The sequence below is a fragment of the Gossypium hirsutum genome, chromosome A05, assembly GCF_007990345.1.
Source record: "Gossypium hirsutum isolate 1008001.06 chromosome A05, Gossypium_hirsutum_v2.1, whole genome shotgun sequence".
NCBI classification, from domain to species: domain Eukaryota; kingdom Viridiplantae; phylum Streptophyta; class Magnoliopsida; order Malvales; family Malvaceae; genus Gossypium; species Gossypium hirsutum.
In genome coordinates, this window is record NC_053428.1 from 20,867,607 (window position 1) to 20,887,232 (window position 19,626).

The 19,626-nt window shown below is 34.8% G+C and overlaps 2 protein-coding genes, 1 non-coding gene and 1 pseudogene across 8 annotated transcripts; 1 reads left to right on the top strand and 3 right to left on the bottom strand.

The window, feature by feature from the left end:
- Window positions 1-1,637: 1,637 nt before the first annotated feature.
- Window positions 1,638-2,584, top strand: LOC107958162 (zinc finger protein 7). The gene is made up of 2 exons (XM_041113891.1): window positions 1,638-1,866; window positions 1,985-2,584. Exon 2 carries the CDS (start codon window positions 2,009-2,011, stop codon window positions 2,534-2,536), a length of 528 nt encoding a protein of 175 aa, XP_040969825.1. The 5' UTR covers window positions 1,638-1,866; window positions 1,985-2,008; the 3' UTR covers window positions 2,537-2,584.
- A 700-nt stretch (window positions 2,585-3,284) lies between these two features.
- LOC107958161 (putative cyclin-A3-1) lies at window positions 3,285-5,864 on the bottom strand (annotated as a pseudogene).
- Window positions 5,865-11,415: 5,551 nt separating this feature from the next.
- LOC107958163 (agamous-like MADS-box protein AGL104) lies at window positions 11,416-13,759 on the bottom strand. Of its 6 annotated transcripts, none has more exons than XM_041113892.1 (10): window positions 13,459-13,759; window positions 13,203-13,256; window positions 13,060-13,075; window positions 12,874-12,935; window positions 12,734-12,764; window positions 12,587-12,648; window positions 12,355-12,454; window positions 12,211-12,261; window positions 11,985-12,112; window positions 11,416-11,898 (listed from the first exon to the last, which is right to left on the bottom strand). In XM_041113892.1, exons 1-10 carry the CDS (start codon window positions 13,641-13,643, stop codon window positions 11,658-11,660), a joined length of 930 nt encoding a protein of 309 aa, XP_040969826.1. In that variant the 5' UTR covers window positions 13,644-13,759; the 3' UTR covers window positions 11,416-11,657. The 6 variants fall into 6 exon arrangements, with proteins under 6 accessions (XP_040969826.1, XP_016749337.1, XP_040969827.1 ...); XM_016893848.2 differs by having other exon boundaries at window positions 12,734-12,761; window positions 13,459-13,758; XM_041113893.1 differs by having other exon boundaries at window positions 12,000-12,112; window positions 13,459-13,756.
- Window positions 13,760-15,395: 1,636 nt separating this feature from the next.
- TRNAR-CCU (transfer RNA arginine (anticodon CCU)) lies at window positions 15,396-15,468 on the bottom strand. The gene has a single exon. It is a non-coding gene; the product is annotated as a tRNA-Arg (tRNA).
- Between the last annotated feature and the right edge of the window lie 4,158 nt (window positions 15,469-19,626).

The following is a 19,626-nucleotide window of genomic DNA, read 5'->3' on the forward strand; positions in this document are numbered from 1 at the left end:
TCATTAGCCCAGCAGCCCCCATTATTTAGATTTGCGCCATACAAAAATAAAAGCATTTGTAGCCTAGTTATGTATTGTTGAACTATGACAGAAAAGGCTGAATTCCGGTCCTGCTTTTAGGCTTCAAACTCGAGTGGTTCATTGAGGGGAGAGAGTTTCAGGAAGTGATGGATGATGCATTAGGGAACCATCCCATCAGTCTTTTGATGAATTAAGTTGGGTGTTTGGTACTTTGGCGCATTCCTTTTTGAGAGGAACACCACATGCAATAATGTCAGACCCTTTCACCCACTAACTTATTGCTTTTTTGTTTAGGATAAGGTGCCGATGGGGACGACAGCCCCTCAGCTTCAACCTCATTACCCTGACTCATCAATCCACTAATCTTCCCTTTCCATCACTGCCAAGCTTCATCTTCAAGAGTCGGCAACAACTTACCACCTAATCAGGGATTGCCATCACACACACTTTAACCTGTTAGTTCAGATATAATTCCCTGTCTCAGTGCAACAAAACAGCAAGATTCTTTGTACCTACGAAGCTGCCAACTTCATTTCAGGATTTTTTTTTTCTTATGGGTTCCTCGGTCGATGGAGGAACACAGCTGGGGAGAGAATATGTAACAGGGAAGCTAAAGATGAAAATTATCATCAATTCTTCTATTTTCATCCTCGTACCATTTAATACTTATTTTGTATCAAAACTTTCTAAATTTCAAGCATCATATATTTATTTTACATGTAAGATAACTTCAAGTTAGGTCACCCTCTATCCAAGTCATATGTCATACAGGATGCCACATTGTTAATGAAGTTGTGGTCAATGCACTTGCCTATATAAATATCCAACTTAAAAGTTAAAACCACTCTTTGCCATATGGAAAACAACTACGTATTCCATTGGCATTACCCTCCAGTTCACCCATGAGTTGAGGGAATGTCGAATTAATGTTTCTTTATGGAACGACAAAGAACGTGGAAATCTATATAGGATCAGCCCCCACCTGGGATGTTGCAACTATCAAGCCACATGAAAAGGAGACCAAACAGTGTTCACTCATTTCATGGCATTTGGTGTATGATTTTACAGCAAGTTGACATGTATGAACTACTTTTGGTACTTAAATCAGCTGGAGAACATATAAACCTTGACGATAAGTATATATAGTACGGTGTTTTGAGCATCAATATCTATCAATCTGTAACCTTGCTGCAGAAAATCAAACCAAAATGAGAGCTTGGTACTTAATTGGCGCCTTGACTGTACTCATCCAAGCACTGTTTTCACCAAAGAACATTGTTGCTGGAGAATGTCTTCGTCATATAATGCTACAGCAGAAAGCACCATCAATAGAGAGTGCTGTTGTCGTGAAACGCTATTATGTCCAATCAAATTATACCTGTACGACACATTAATAGCACTGTCAATATCACCAGGGAATGCTGTTGTCGTGAAAACGCTATTATGTCCAATCAAATTATACCTGTACGACACATTAATAGCCAAAAGCAAGCATCTGGTCAATAAAAAGTTATGGATTGACTGTTGATAGGCTGGTTTAGCTAGTGTGAACAGCTGATAACTCGCTGAATGAACTTTTGCTTTTAAACATAACCTGGCATTGGAATCTTTTGACAAGAGTAACACATATATCATGGCAGGCAATTCGTATAATTTTTAAGATTATGATGACTGTGTCGAAATTGTTGTTGCACCACATTGATTCTTGAATTGCTAGGAATCCAAGTGCTATGAAAAGATATAAACAGAAAAGGTTTTCCTGGGAAAAAAAAGGTGACAAGACATGAACAGTGCCCCAAGAGTACTCGAAATAAATGGATCCATTCACTGAGAAACGTGATAAAGGTGGGAGACATCTCTGTTGCCACTTCTTTTTCCTTTACATATCTGCTTACATATTGTAGGGCGTTCCTCGATGATCCTATAGTTTCGTTAATCTTAAAAAGCTTTTAAGACCTTCCAGGTTTCAACTCGAGGGGTGGCAGAAATGAAAAGCAATCATCAAATGGATGAAAGACGGGATGAAGGCGTCGACAGAGACAATTCAACAGAGTGGCTTAACTTGAGTCTCGGCAGGCACGGAGATATTGTTGCACCAAAGGGTGGTTTCCAATCAAAATATGTTCCCAACAAGGTCTTCTTTTGCAACTTCTGCAGGAGGAAGTTCTGCAGTTCACAAGCACTCGGTGGCCACCAGAACGCCCACAAACGGGAGAGGGGAGTAGTTAGACGGTATCAGTCGGAGAGACTGATAGCAAGGGTGGGTTTGCCTGTAAATAGGCCAATGCCCCGATCACTTGGTGTTCAGCCCCATTCAGTTGCGCGCCAACTGAACACAGCTTGGAGACCTGTGGTTGCAAGATTCAATGATTCCAACAAAGAGATTGTGGGGGCATGGACTGGATCCATTGACAGAGATACAAGTTTGAACTGGCCAGGAAGTTATCATGTGGACTCGCAATCCTTGAAATCACCAGAAGAGTTGCTAAAAATCGACTTGGACCTCCGGTTATAATCTCCTTCCATAAATTAAATGAAATGTTCTGTAATGCCTATTTCATGAGATTTCTAGTGCACTTTTAACAACCAAAACTTTATGTTTCGATCACTTCCAAAGCACAGATATGTTCATTAGAACTGGTGGCAGTACCATTTCATACTTTATCGATATTGCACGGATGAACAAAATTCCAAAGCACATATCACTTCTTGCAAAAGGAAGTTTTGCGTTAATAGCAGTATAACTGGCTTGGTAAGAAGCATAATTCTGATTTCAGAGCATGAACGCCCTACTCCAATATCTAACCCAAGAAGCATAACCTTTCTTATGTGCGAACCTGTTGAAAACCATAGATTATCACTTCAGACAGCTATCCATAAAAGAAATTGCATTTTTTTTCCTAACCCTATGCCAGGAGATCCACGGGGGGGAATGGAATTGAGAAATATAAAACTGATTGGCTTGACATTTATCAAACAGAAAGCAAAGGGATAACAATTTAAGATCCAAGTTCGGTTATATAGAAACAACCCAAACCCAGAATGAAGTTTCAGTACAACAATAACAATCACAAGTCTTGAACATCTCAACAAATTGTTATGCCAGAATTAGATCTGATAACTTATCAATTAGATGAAAACCAGACATATAGTTAATCTTAGAGAAAGGGTAAATGTATATTTATTGCTTCCAGAGAATGACATCCATTTATCAACAAAACAGTTTCACATAATTCAGTTAACCACAAAGCTTGGAGATTGACTGTTCAACTTTTCAAAAGCAGTAGAAGCCAAAAGAAATACTTACAATCTGCCAATCATGTTTCAATATTGATTTCTATGAATCATTAACATACTAAAGTCCTGCTCATGTGAGAAAATGTTTGCCAAGTTAGTATCACTACCAACAATCGCTTACATCATAGATGCCACACCCATAGAGAGTTCTTCAACCAATAAAAGATTAGCAAGCTCAAGTGCCAGTCCATTTTAAGTTCAAATATTCTTTTCACCCACATTTAGGCCTTCTATAGAAGTTACACATCAGAAATAGCATATGTCAAACTCTTAACTGCTTTGAACATCTTCAACATATGAAACATCAACTTCTTGAACATCTTCAAAATAAGAAGCTGGAATCTCTGGAGAAGCAGGCATGGTTGCAACACATTTGAACTGCTCCCAAAGAAATCAACGTTATTTCAATAAGACTACCACATGACAATATAAATGATTATTGTATCAATGCATAGTATTTAGTGTACATACCTTATGCTGCTTGTATTTTTCTCTAACTGCTTGAAGTGCACCTCCTCTTCTACTCAAATATAAGTCATGTATGATAAGGACACATTCTTTTAGATCAGAGGCTTTGTAGCCCGAGTACTCTTGCACAGCAGAGCTCTGCAAGACACAAATGGTAAGTAAAAATTCACCACCTATGGACAAATCAACACCTAAAATGGCATGAAAGAAGAAACTCTTACCCAAGGATGCATCTTAGGTTCAATTATGAATCTTGCAAGGAATATAACAGAAGCAGCAACCATTGATGGTAAAAACTTTACACAGCCATAGTCCAACAAACTCAACTCTGCAAGGTAACATCCAAGGCATTCTAGCTGCAAGCTGGAATCCTGAGGAAGATCAAAAGAAATTATACAGTCAATAACAGATATTAACAACTTTGACTTAACAATTGCAAAAAAAAAGAGGCATTTTTCCTACTTTGTAATCCTCTTGTGCAACCCTGGTAAATCTCCTGAAAAACATCAGAGAAAACAAAAACCAGAAGCAAAGCATTAAGTTTCTGGTGATTGGCATTACTTGATATGTATTGTCAACACAAATCCGCATCCTAAAACATTCTTACCTCAGAAATGTTTTAACAGTAGGATTGCCCAATTCAAACTTCAAGGACTTGAGTATATCAGCCTCCATTTTCACCACCTTCAAATTGAGGCAATAACTTTCAGGCAATGAATCATGCAATGTACTATACATATGGAAAGTGAAAAGGGTAAATGTAGTCAAAGTATAAAGAAGGAAAAAAAAATACCTCATCTTTCCTGTATGTATTATCTGTTATATAGCAAAAATCTTCCACATTTGGAGGGTTGATTTCTTCGTACTTTCTACTTGAAACAATCACAGAAAAAGAGCAAAAAGTGAGTACAACATATCCCACAATTTCAAATAAAGAAAAAACACCAATTACCAAAGAAGTCAAAGGCTTACGAGGCAATCAGCATTGAAGATACACCCAACAACTGAAGCCTTTGCCTATTGAGAGCATTTAAAGACAGGTATCTATCGATGTAGGAAACTGTTATATATAAAGTATCCGAAACAAGCTTGTATTCTTCTGCAACTTCCACCAACCAATCCACCAAAATCCCTCTCATATTTGTACTAACATCCTTCTGTACCTTCTCGATATAATCAGGTAAAGGTCTTCTCTTCGGATCCGCCTAATATTAATTGCATCACCCAAAAAAAGTCCTTTAGTGAACTGATCGGAGAAGCTTAAATGTAACAGACTGACTACCAATATATCCCTAAACTATTGCCAACGTTTACATATTATTCAAACCCAAATTGCCTATTTTAGTTACTATGGTCAGAGTAAAGCAATATCCCAGATCAAAGCCCGTGAAGTTTTAAATAATGGCTAAGGGCAAACAGATTTTTTTTTTCAATCTAAAAAGATTCGTTGCTTAAGACACTATAAATTTGGGATACCTTAAGAAGATCATGTTTAAAAAATAGTGAATGAGAGAGGGAAAATACCTCCATTTGGCGAAGATATTCATAGATATCAGATACGTAATACCCACACATTTGTGGGTCAACAGATTTAGCATCGATATCCACCGGTTTATCAACTGAAACCCCATCTGTTTTCACCTCCAAAGCCGGCTTTGCGACTTCCGCCTTTGATTTCAGCTTCCCTTTAGCTTGCTTCTTTTTGTTTTCCTTCCCCTGAACTTTATTCGCAGAGACATCAACATTGGACAAGTTGGAAAGGTCCCCCAAGACAACCCTTTCTTGTTCATGACTCTCCCTTCCATCAATCCCGCCGACTCGGCAGCTCGCTTCCTGGCCGCGGCCCTTGTCACTCTCACACAGTTCTCCTGATCCGCCATTGTCTCTCTCACTCTTCAGCCAACCTGTTGCAGTTGCAGAGAGAAAGAAAGAAAGAGGAAGGGGGAAGATTTGGAAACGAAGAGAAGAGAGAGATGGGGAGGGGGGTTGAAGTGAGGGAAAAAGAGGGAGGGGAATAAAAGGAGTAAAAATGAGAAGCGCCATTTGGGATTTTGTTTTCAAAACTCGGGGGGGGGGGTGGGTTGGCGGCATTTGGTAATAAAACCCACCGCTCAGTTTTAAGTTTTTTTTGAGTTTGGGGATTTGTTTTTTGCGGGCTCTCTCTATGTTTTAATTTTTAAATGATTTTCTTTTTTTTTTGGGTTCTGAAATTTGAAAACAAAGGAGGAGAGGTTTGGAGGCGGGGGATTTGGTAATGGTACCACCGCGGGTGTTTTACTTTCAAGTTTCTAGTTTTCCACAATTCAGCCGCCCGCTGTTCTTAATTTCTCTTAGAAGGCCTAAAGTATACAGCCCAACCCGATTCAATTTTCTGCTTTCTGCTCTTCAAAGGCAGGCCTGTAAGTTTTATAATTGGTTTACATTTTTTTTTTGAAGACTTTGGTTTAAGTTTTAATGCCATGGTAGAAGTATTATAAATTTAACATTTTTTTTAACAAGCTCAAATATCATTAATTAAACGCATCAAGCAAATAACAGATCAAAATCCATACACCCACTTTTATATGCTCTACTCTCTTGTCCGAGTAACAGTTAAATCAACATGAATAATAGATGATAAAAACTCTAACGTAACCTCAAACTCATAGTAGGGAGTTAGCAATAAAGACGCCCTCGCTACTTAATGAGCCATTTTATTAGCTTCCTGTTTTATCCAACTAAAAGATAAATTGGTAAATTCGGATTAAAGAAACAGACAATCCTAGACCAACAATTCAAATCCAAACAAGTCAGTTTGATTTTCCTTAAGCGCATTAACCGCAATCTTACAGCCCAACTCAACAATCAGATCATCAATGTTATGCTTACAAAGCCATTTCAACACTTCATGAATGGCACTTATCTCGGCTATATGAGGGTTCCTTACAACAGCAAGGTGGCTCAATAAACTTCCCAGCAACTGACTACCATGATCTCACACTACCGCAACAAAACTCAACCATCTTGCCTCCTGAAAAAATGTTGTATTTATGTTATATTTAAGCTTACCAGCTGTCAGGCGACTCCAACTGGCTGCCGTTGTAGCATCCAACGTCGTGGGTACGTAAGTACTGTTGAAAACATTCTATGCAAATTCTCATTGCTATAAGAAATTGTTAGAATTGTGTGACCCAAATTCTAAGAGATTGCTTGCAAGTCAAGTTAAACAAAAATATATTTTCTTTCTAGAAGATTTAGTATTTATTAGTATAATATATTTAGCATTTATTAGTATAGTTTATTTGACTTACTAATTTAGCCTATAAATAGGCTCCTTTACAATCTTAGAATTAAGAGACACCCATTAGATTAGAACTCATAACACATTCAGAGAATTTTGTGTTTACGTTTGAGGGTTCTTTGTTTTTCGGGTTTTCGGGGTTTAGTTTTTATCTCCATCTTTTGTACTCTTCATTCTTTTGCCATTATAGTAAAATTATCTTTGCCCGTGGTTTTTTATCCTCTTTTGAGGGGTTTTTCCACGTTAAATTTGTGTGTTCATCTTCTCAATTTCTTCTACCATTTTTACTTGTTCGTTGCTTAATCGGGACGATCCTAACAAGTGGTATCAGAGCTAGTTTAACTTTCATAGATCAGCCCGGTCAGAGATGGCAGCAACAAGGTTTGAAATTGAGAAGTTCGATGGAGAGACAAATTTCAATCTGTGGCAAGTTCGGATGATGGCAATTCTAGTTCAAAATGGCTTGAAAAAGGTTGTTACAGGGAAAAAGCCTGAGAATCTAAATCAAACAGAATGGGAAGAGCTTGATGAAAAGGCCTTGTCTGCAATCCAGTTGTGCCTCGCGAATACAATATTGCAGGAGGTATTGATGGAGAAGACCCCATTCGCCTTGTGGAAAAGGTTAGAAACTCTTTATGCGACTAATTCTCTGGCTAACCGTTTAGTGTTGAAACAACGTCTATTTACGTTTCGCATGAACAAAGGTGAGCTTCTTAAAGATCACATCAGTCAATTCATTACTCTTTTAAATGATTTAAAGAACGTTGAGGTTCATATTGACGATGAAGATCAAGCTATGCTATTATTTTGCTCTTTACCCTCTTCATACAAGTCTTTCAGGGAGACCCTGATTTATGGTAGAGACAAACTCTCGTTCGAAGATGTGAAGGGTCATTTGTTGAGTAGAGACAAACTCGACAATGAGTTTGATTTGAATAGCAAAGCAGATAGACAAGCTTCCGTTTTGGTAGCATCAAAGAAACGAGACAAAAGGTGTCGCTATTGCAAAAAGTTAGGTCACGTCAAAGCAGATTGTTATAAACTGCGAAATAAAAGAGCTGCTGAGAGTAACGAGGAAGATGTAGCTGGTGCTAATTTGGTCGATGAAGGCGGTGATGATTTCTTGTTAGTGTCAACGAGCGATAACTCCAAGCTTACGTCTGAGTGGATCCTAGATTCAGGATGTTCTTTCCACATGTGTCCCAATAGAGAATGGTTCTCCACATACAGTTCAGTTGAAGGTGGAGTTGTGCACATGGGAAACGATTCATCTAGTAAAATAATCGGTACTGGTACTGTTAAAATTAGGATACACGATGGGACGATTAGGACACTCTCAGATGTCAGGTATGTACCTGATTTACGAAAGAATCTCATCTCCTTGAGTATTTTAGACTTGAAAGGATGCAGAATCAACATCGAGTCGAGCGACATTAAAGTATCTCGTGGAGCTCTCGTTTTGTTAAAAGGTAAAAGAACCGGCAGTCTTTATATTCTGGAAGGTTCTACAGTGACCGGTGAAATCGGACGTCCCTCGTCCGTTACGGAGTCAAAGTCAACTCATTTGAAGCGGAGGCAACTTGGTCATAGGAGGGAAAAAGGTATGACCGTTTCGTTGAAGAGAGATTCTCTTTTGGATGCAGGTTTTGAAAAGTTAGGGCACTGTATTCGTGAAAATCAGACCCGGGTTAGTTTTGATTTGGCAGTGCACAAGTCGAAGGCTAGAAGTCTTCCAGCTTCTAAGCATAGATTCGACTCAGTTAATTCCCTGCATAGTTCAAGATAGGCCCGTGGCGGGTTTTGGCAAAGATGGCATTGAAAGAATTTGTGTCAAGGTGGAGATTGTTAGAATTGTGTGACCCAAATTCTAAGAGATTGCTTGCAAGTCAAGTTAAACAAAAATATATTTTCTTTCTAGAAGATTTAGTATTTATTAGTATAATATATTTAACATTTATTAGTATAGTTTATTTGACTTACTAATTTAGCCTATAAATAGGCTCCTTTACAATCTTAGAATTAAGAGACACCTATTAGATTAGAACTCATAACACATTCAGAGAATTTTGTGTTTACGTTTGAGGGTTCTTTGTTTTTCGGGTTTTCGGGGTTTAGTTTTTATCTCCATCTTTTGTACTCTTCATTCTTTTGCCATTATAGTAAAATTATCTTTGCCCGTGGTTTTTTATCCTCTTTTGAGGGGTTTTTCCACGTTAAATTTGTGTGTTCATCTTCTCAATTTATTCTACTATTTTTACTTGTTCGTTGCTTAATCGGGACGATCCTAACAGAAATTATCAGTCACTCAAACAATATCCTCAACCATCAAGTTAGTACCCTTTCATATCAACAAATTATGATGGGTCCACGTGCTCCAACAAATGGTTAAAAAACGACGTACATAAGACGAACCCGTCGAATTGATCAGAATCTGTAACACTTGTTGTGTCGACAACTTCGACTGCTCTCCGTTCACCTTATTCTAGGTTGATTAAGCTATGGAACACGAGAAAAGGACATGATCCGAAGTCTCCACTTCCCCACAACCAACACAACTATTGCTCACACTAAAATGCTTTTCAATAAGTCTCATTTTGGTTGGGACACAATTCGTATATCACCATATAAAATTATTTACTTTTGAAGGAATTTGTTCATTCCATAACCTTAATCAAGATCCATTCTACCTAACAAGAGATAAATTAGTGTACATATCAAGAGCTAACTGGTACTTCAACTTAATCAAATAACAACCATTAATAAACCAATGCCAAATTAATCAATCCAATCTTCAGACAATACCTATCGAAACTTGATACATTATTTTATTTAAAATTTTTTTAACAAATCTCTTTATACTCATCAGTCACATGATTTATTTTGTAAAATATAGGTTTTAAATTTTACAAAACTTGTTTTTCCTTATGTTTTCACCCTCCAGATATTTCAAGTGTGTACTTAAAAACTTAATAATTTTTTGTAGATAAAAAAAAGTGACGTGCTACATATCTTAATGCAAGGTTTGAATTTTATTTTCCATTCCAAAATTGTTTTGGGCTCAAGCTGCCTCGTTGCAACTGTGAATAAATCTCCCATTTCCATAACCAAGCACCAAAGCTTGAATAATTTATTGGCGATTCTTCATCGTTTTGTTTGACATTCAAACAGTCAATTTGAAGCTCGAGACTCATCTTCAACTTAAATCTATGATCCCAACGACACAACTTAAAACACTAAATTCAAACTGAACATGAGAATATGAGATCGAAGTTAATGTGTTTTCATCAATAGATAAAACTCAGTTGATTCATTTACAATAATTAAAAAAGACTTCTTTAAAATGGGTGTTTATAAAGTGTAAGCTCTCAATGAAAATGAATAAAAATTTGTACAAAAATTGACAGTAAAACTCTTACGAAAAATGTCCAAGAGAAAAATATAGAAAGTTAAAGCTCAAATGTATTTTCTCTTGATTTTTTGTTTTGAGTATGCATCCCTTGCTTATTGGAGTGTGTTTGGAGTATATCACATCCATTTTATAGCCATTGTAGCATAAAAAGTCACAATTTTAGACACTGCTATATGTAAAGGAATTGATCCTCTAAAAAGGGAGATCGATTATTTACATTAAAAATGTAACTATTAAACACAAGTGATCTATTCCAGAAGAAAGGGGACCAATCTTCGTGATTAATCCTCTAGAGGGAGGGATCGTTCCTTTGCCATTTTAGAAAGTATCTCAGCTACTGACTTGAGGAAAGATCAATTCTATAAAGGAATAGGTTGATCATATATTGTAAAGCCTTTTGAAATGCGTTTAAAAGCACTTTGAAAATAGTTTTGGATTGACATGTCGAATTATTTTAAAGTGTTTTTAGAATTTTAAAATCTTGAAAATGTTTAATAGAATTTTCAATGATATTTCGACAAAATAAGTCAACAATAAGATATATTTTCATTTTTAAATATTATCATATCTATAACTCACTGAATTAAAGTAACAAATTTGACATAGATAGAATTGATCCCTTTGCTCTCTATTTTTTTAATAAAAATTAGTAAAGAGCATGGAAATTACATAATAACCAGCCTAGATGCTAAACGATTAATGTTATCATGCAAAACATTAGGAACAAAATCGGGAGGGCCAGCAGAAATATAGAGCCCCAAAACCTGTTGCGGCAAAGGTTGCCAAAACTGTCGGCCACCCTATTACTTTCCTGTACATATGCACTATCTCAAGCAGACATGAGAATATGAATTCAATAAATTATCCTTCTATTTATAAATTAAAAAAAATTATAGATAATTCTAAATATTATGTAAAAAAATAAAAATTATGTGATAAATTCTCGGTGTATACATTTATCATTAAAAAAGATAATAAAATGTAATGTCTATTGCTAAAAAACATTATCGTATTGTATATAAAGTACAATATAACAATGATCCATTTTTTTGTTATTTTTTGTTTCATTTCCATGTATAAAATATCAAAATCTCCATTCTAATTCTAGATTTTATATATTACCCCATATCCTTTAATATGGAGAATTGTCCGGGCCATAAGTTTGTAAGAGAAGTAGGACAATTAAGCTTCAAAAGCCCAACCACGAACTAGTTTGTTTGGTCCCCAAGTACTACCTGTTGGATAGAGTTGAGTCCAAGGGAACATGACATCATTAACTTGTCCAAATTCAGGATGTTGTACTTTATTGTGGTTCTCTAAACCTCTTGTGAGACTTAAATGCTCCTCAACATTTATTTCTTCTTCATTCAGGAGATCAGTGGAATGTGGTGGTAAGATTTCAGCTATAGCTGGTGCCTCATCTCTGCAAAATATAAAATTAAAGCTGTTTAAAAAAAAAAAAATTCTCTTTTCAAGCGAAGAAAAAAAATATTTCAGTAAAGCCTATACATAATTGATGCACACCCTGGAGGAAGAAGACCATTTGAATCCAAAAAGTTCAAGAAATGGTTGGAGATACTGCTGGAACTTGCTGTAACAAAGCCATTTACATCTCCAGCATTTGGTGGAAGTTTTACCTAGAAATATATTGGATTTTATAACCTCATCTTATAAATATTACTTCTAATATATCAAATCTGTATATGAAAAGAGCATTTTACTCATTTAATAATACCTTTGTAGTTGGCGGAGGACCAGGAGAAGTATATTTTTCCTCTAAAACTTGCTGTTTGGGTAACAAAATTTCATTAACTTCAGCATATATTTATATACCATGTAGAGGCAGCTAAAAATAAATGCTATATATGCTGTTCTATACCTTGTGTAAGCGCACTTGTTTCAGTGTTTCCTCCAGGATCTGCTCGTGGTAGTCGGCCTGAATCAACGTTGTGATTTCGGAAGCATCGCCTTCAAATATTCTGAAACAAGTTTTCTTGTTTAGCTAATTTCAGTGAAAAAAAAAACCAACAAAAAGAGCATGATGTGATGAGGGTCTTGATTAATGTAGGTTCTATGGTCTAAATTAATGCTAATACAAGAGTTTAAGTAACCTTAATCGTTTCTCCATATTGGCAATCCGAGACTTGCAGTTTATAATCTCTTGCTGAAACTCCTAAAATTTAAGTCAAACGATGTGATTACCTAAGAAATCAAACAATTTATTAGCATCGTATTATAATGTTCTCTCCGCCAATTACCTCAAGTTGGGGATTGATGCTCTCCGGGCTGCTTCACATGCAAAGACAAAAATATATATAAAGGGAAACTATAATCAAGTTAGAAGAAACAAAAATGAGAAATCAGAGGACTTGATTTGGAGAAATTGAGAATCCGAAACCTGGTTGGTTGGGAGGTTTGATCGGCTTCATTCCTTAGCTTACCAAGTGCCTTTATTAGGAACTGCAAATATGTTAAAACACAAAATTGCATCTTAATTTAAAAGCCATGAAAAGTAACAGGCACTGATATATGTTTGTTTTTTTTTTTCTTTTTTTTGGGGGGGTGGGTTGGGTGTCGTCTATACCTCCTTATTACGCAGCCTTCATGTATGGTCGCGTTGTAACAAGCCAACACACACCAACATCAATCATGGCGATAACACCGCATAAATCTCTCACTAGGGGCAAAAAAAGAAAACAGAAAATATCTAAACTGAGTTTCTCTTACCTTCCTCGCTCATGCTCTGGGAGATTGACATACCGTCCCAGAATCTCCTCAATGCTTCAGTACAACAAAACCAAAGCTGATATAACAGGATTTTCCTTAATTATAAGAAAGCTATTCAATTTATGTTCCTATTCTCTGATCATCTTAATTAATTTACGTGTGTGTATAATTAGGATGCGACAACTTAACAATTACGATATATAATATATGCAGTGATAAAATTAAGAAATGGAAAAAGTAGTAGGTTGTAGCAGACCTTTTATTACCAGAGAAGAGACTAAGTCTTCCAGATGGGGAAAACATGATAAGAGCGACATCAACATCACAGAGAACAGAAAGTTCATAAGCTTTCTTGATAAGCCCATTTCTCCGTTTTGAGAAAGTGACTTGCCTGTTTGTTGTATTCTCAATCCTCTTGATCTGGAGCTTTACTCTACCCATCACTTAGTTATTCGCCCCTTCCCGGGCCTGGCTTTTACTTCTTTTTCTTTTTCAAACAAATCTGCACCGTTTGAGGAGGATATGGTTAAGTTGAAAAATGTTGTATTTGAAAAAGGATAAAAAACACCATCACTTAAATATATATACTGAAGTGCTTTGGGATTTACATTAATAGTATTTAGCCTCTTGGCGGCCAATAAATGAAGGAGTAGAAGAGGCTTGAAAAGGATAGATGAGATGAGATGAGATGAGATGAGATGAGGGAAATAATTAATGGATTTTGTCACTGTCAGGCAATTCGCAGAAGATGACGAGACAGATGGCGGTGTGATCCTGTGGCCAGTTACTTTTAATCAAAGAAACTGCCATCTGTATCAAACAAATATGAAGTTTGTAGTCTAAACATGCGATAAACAAGGTCGATTAGCTAGCTATATATATTTGTACAACTCTATACTCATTCTTCTTCATTCCGAGCTCTTTACGCTTTAGTGTGAATGGTGGAATCACGATTCTATGTATAACAGTCAAATGATTGAACTATAATCAAATTTTATTTATTTGTATAATTGAATTGAAAATTTTATTACTCATACCTTTTTATTAAAAAAATATTAAAATGAAAATTTGTAATATCAATTTTGAATTAAACAAAATTGATGTTAATAATCTCTTGGTAAAAATTTTATGTTACAAGCATAACAGGTTAAATTTGATCTTAACAACCCAGATTATAAAAAAGAAAACTCATAATATTTAGTAACCAATTTTATATCAACAATATGGATCCATAATATCAATTATAATAATTAATTATTATTATAAGAGAGATTATTTTTTATGGAAAACCTATATAGAACACATATTCCTCGTAGATAACAATCAACATAGACATCAAAATTATAAAAGAAATTATTTTCCTTGACTTGATAATCACATGGTTGTTAATAAACAGTAAAGGGTATCTCCCAAGAAATTTCAAAACCCACATTCCTCGTCGAGTGAAATCAGAAAACAAGAGAAATCGACCATCTTAACTAGAATTCGATTGAGTTACAAATAAAATAAAAAAAAGTAGTGGAAGAAAGCATCCTTTTTTCTGGTTTTGATCTGATCGAGATAAATTATAATAATGCATGATGAAAGGGGTCTCAGGCAGCACATGGTGTCGCACTTTCAGTTGTGTTTTTCTTTGACCTCTTTAACGAAGATGACAACCCTTTAAAGAAAAAGCCAAATAAATTAGCAACGTGTCGCCCGTTTCTTGTTCTCTTCGAAACAATGATTTTGCCGTGCCTTCCCTGGTACCAGTAACTGACCACACGTGTGATCCTCTCTGCATATTTCTAGCAGGCAATCTTTGTCTTGTTTTGTTTCTCTCCAGACTCCCAACCAACAGAGACACACACCATTGAATGTCAAGATATAGCTCTGCCGCTTACCAGAAATATATAGTTTTTTTCAAGGGAACTCATAAACGTATTAATTCCAATGAGGTCAGTTGGCTTGTGTTCTTTTCATTGGATCATCCACTGGTTTGATTAGAATTTGCAATTAGTCAGTCTTTTCACCCTAAAATGGAAGGAATTTGAAACCAAAGTTGTTATTTGAAGGAATTTGAAACCAAAGTTGTTATTTGAAGGAATTAATATTAGAATTGTACCAAAACTTGTCGCTTACACAAATAATGATATCTAATGTCCATTGGATTTAGTTTCGACCGTGAATAAAATCTCTGCAAAAATATTGAATCGCGCCAGGTAGGGGTCGAACCTACGACCTTCTGCTTAGGAAACAGACGCTCTATCCACTGAGCTACAAGCGCCTTGTTAACTTACATGAAACTAATAATTTTAAAATAAAAGTTAGACGAACCATTAGTCTCTTGGATATTTTTTCTATAAAAATAATATAAAAAATTAATTAATTACGAAAATAGGTTGGGGACAAATTATTTATGAAAATGAGCTGTTTTCTACCGTACTCGTCAGTCCCACCTAACACATTGATGGCACCATACTCTTTTTTTAGTCAATCATCACATAATCATTTGATTTTTTTTTTAAAGATTTTTTTATTGGTGTCACAACTATATCAAATGACACCCGTATGTATTGTTTTAAAATACTAGTGAAAATACAGGTATACAAATGGAAAGAAACCAAAAAAATAAATAGTGCAATCGAGCATCTCTGGATGATATACGTAGACTTGGGACCGTAAAGCAAAATTGTCAAAGCGCTACTCTAGATGATAAGAACTACCCTCCGGTTGTATGTATGACCCCACAAGTTCTGGCTCGGGCTCGAGTTGAGGAGCAAAAGGCAGATGTGATTGACTTGGTCCACTTTGTACCGTAAACTAACAACCATATAAATAAGGCAACCCGTTCTCCATGTACTAACGTTGGTAAGTGGACCGAGGGTGTCAAATTAAACAAACAAGATTTGAACAGAGGCTTCCTCTCCATTCGGGTGTTCCACAATACAATATATTGTTGATGCTCCAATGCTAAATTATTTGCTTATTTTCCCTTCTTAGTAATTCCGTGGACATTGTCAAAGTTCTGTGGAATGACCAAAACATCTTGTTTGCACCCGAATTGTTGCAGAACTCGATCCCCATTGTACCACTCAACAGTTGAAAAATTCAACATAGGTGTGTTAATGCACCACACGAGTGAATGTTGATAAGCCGATTGGGAAATGAGAGTCGCAACGTCCGACACAGTATATGGCATCCATACAAATTGCACAATAATAACATTGTTATAGTGACATGAGTCAAATAACATAAATAAAATAATCACATGACATGGATATAATTTTATTTTGGAAAAAATTATCTCCTCCACGAGGTATGCCTCAATCGTCTGTTGGTAGACAATGATGATTTTGAACTTCTCGATACCAGGGCAAGTAAACAATCCAAAAATAAAGCAAACTTATTAGAACACTTTCATAAATAAAATAAAATTCTTGATCGAAGTTTAATTTTTTTTTACCTATTTACAGCGGGAACATGCATGGTTGGTGACTCACTAATGCAATACATGACATCCTGTACTGTGCCCAAAACTGCAGCAGTATCATGCACTCGCCTATATCTTGGGTATCGTGTTTTGTCGCTTGACAAAATTTACGATATAACGTTGCTAATACTGTTGAACCCCAACTGTACGAACGGGCAACTTGCAAATCGGCCAATAAAGACAAGTACATGATGTGGACTTTATTATTATTTTGCGTTCGACATAAGTACCCCTATCAACTACAGTATATACGTTTGAGCAACATACATCTTCTCCCACTCAATGACACTACTCAATAAGGTTTCAAAATTTTACCTTAATCAAGAAATTTTCAAATTGGTAAACCTAGCTTCACCATCAGCAGGCGAGCGTCCAAGCAACTAATAGCAAAGCGTCATAGGTTTGAACACTTTACTTGAACCCGTGATTGCATCACTGTTAACTAGGAGCCCAAGTTGCAATGCAACATCTTCCTACACGACAAATAAAATGTGTGGGTCTCCGGACACTACCGCTCAATTAATGCGGATATTAAAGTTAGCCCTCAACTCAAACATTTGAATCAATGCTGATGTTCCAAATCTGACGACATCCAAGTATGGCAAAATACGTTTGTCCAGCAGGTAGCTCGAACCATGGACACAAGGTATTCACCCTGTACATATTAAATTACTGCATTAATTAAATATGTTAATTAAATAAAAAAATGATGTGCAACTTTATAAATATACTCATGAATAACAAGTAACAATTTTTTTTACCGGCACTTTAATCATCATTGCCACGTGATAGACTATTTTGATCAAAGAATCCATTTTAATATTTGCACAAACAATAACAATTTTAATAACAATTTAAACAAAAAAATTAAAATAATTTATCATAACCCATAAAAATAAATAAATATAAATACAAACAAACCATAGCAAACAACTCATTCTTGTAATTAATTTCCCCATCCCATTTTCATAATTACTTAATTTTTTATATCATTTTTATAATTTTAAACATTAAATCTAAAAAATATAATTAGAAACTATCAATTTTTTTTCTAAACCACCGATACAAATCAATATTCCCTTAAAACACCAACAACTAACAAAAAGAAAACAATTTTTTTTTCTTTCAACATGTGGGGGAGGGACCATGGCTTCTTTATAAGGGGGAAGAAAAGAAAAAAAAAAACTTGAAAAACAAAAGAAAGGAGGGAGCCTGTGACTGATCGGTCACATCGGCGGCAAGGTGTTAGCTTTTTTTTTTTTTTTAAGTACCATCAATGATGCTTAGCACACCGACAACACTAATTAAAAAATATTTTTTTTTCTCAGCCTTTTTTTTTTACATATATATTTTTATAAACATCATGGGTGCCACTTGATAGACTGATAACACCATTAATTTTTTTCCATAGGTATACTCGCATTTTTACAAATAAATATACAGGTGCCGCGAGACACAATGACAGCACCAATATTTTTTTTAACCAAATGATTACATGATGATTGATTGAAAAAGAGGTGATGTTGTCGATGTATTAAGTGACACTAACGAATATTGTACAAACACATATTTTCATAAATAATTTATCTCAACCTATATTCGTAATTAATTAAATTTTAGTATTATTTTTATAAAAATCCCGTCTCCTGCCCATGCAATGAAAAATGTTTTTATATAACCAATTTAAATTTTCGCTTGATCTTGGAAAATGCAATAATTTTGTTTACTGGCTTTCAGTGTTTTAGATTTAGCATAAACTTTTATTCCCAACTGGTATTTTGATGATACAATGTTTAATGATCTGTTTAGATGTAAAAAAATAATTAGATAAAAGTGGAATTATTAAAATAATAATTATAATTCTTTGCACGTATTTGATATATAATTTATTATCATTCTTTATATCATATTTTATAATATAAATTAATAATAATTATATAATTATAAAATCTAAAAATCTAAAAATTATAAAAAAAAAAGTGTTCAGAAATTTGTTTTCTAAATAAACAACATAACTTAAAATCAAAGTATCATAAATAGGTTAATCTAAAAAATTATTCAATAATACAATTATTAATAAAGTTAAATAAGAAAAATAAATATTTCACGTAAAGTTATCTAATTACTCTATCATTTCATATTATTTTTGGATTATTTTTCTTTAACATTAAATTTGTATTTCTTGTCTGAGTTAATTATCAGAATAATTTGTAATTTAGTTAAAATTAGTATAAATACTTTATAATAATTATTAAATAATTTAATTAAATATTGGGAAATTATAATTTTCCAACAAACTTTTAGATACGTAAACAAAATTAGTAAAATAACATATAAATTTATTATAAAAATATAATAATTTATTATAAAAATATAATTTTTACTCGTATAAACAATTTTTGAACTTTTATTATAGTGACAGATAAATAATTTAAGTTTTTGGAGTCTCGTAGCTAACCGAGTGCCATTTTGGCTTTTTGTGCTGGGAGAATAATCTGCCTTGATGCCTTTTTTGAAGAACATCTGTCCTGACGCTAATAGTTAGTTCTAGCAGTTTGAATATGTTTTGTCCTAGCAGCTAAGTCGGCTTTCTTAAATCTTTATCACTTGGAAAAAGGCATAGTCTTGCATTTTTTAAATGGATATAATAAGCTTGTGTCACCATTCTCACCCATTTTTTGTAATAGAAGATTGTGACAGGAAGATGTTTTTAATTTCTGGACTGGATTTAGTAATCTACAGAAGACTTTGCAAACAGCTGAACTTCCTGCTCTCTAGTGTTATGGGAAATAAAATAAAAAAGTCACTAAAATAGATGACAGTTTAATATGATGTCGAAGAATTCAAGCCTTCTAGACTGTAGTCTAAAGGAATAGCATGTTGTTGGAGGGATTTAAATTGGAACAATAGCTTGTCCTTGACGAATTTACCAAATAGATGATCTATATACAT

Bases quoted from the DNA above. Each gene is read 5' to 3' on its own strand.
- LOC107958163 (XM_041113892.1), bottom strand. From the start codon at position 13,643: ATGGGTAGAGTAAAGCTCCAGATCAAGAGGATTGAGAATACAACAAAC. The intron at 13,257-13,458 runs GTCTGCTACAAC...GTTGTACTGAAG, and splicing joins CTCTTCTCTGGTAATAAAAG to CATTGAGGAGATTCTGGGAC. The intron at 12,262-12,354 runs GTATAGAACAGC...TTACCCAAACAG, and splicing joins AACAAGTGCGCTTACACAAG to CAAGTTTTAGAGGAAAAATA.
- LOC107958162 (XM_041113891.1), top strand. From the start codon at position 2,009: ATGAAAAGCAATCATCAAATGGATGAAAGACGGGATGAAGGCGTCGAC.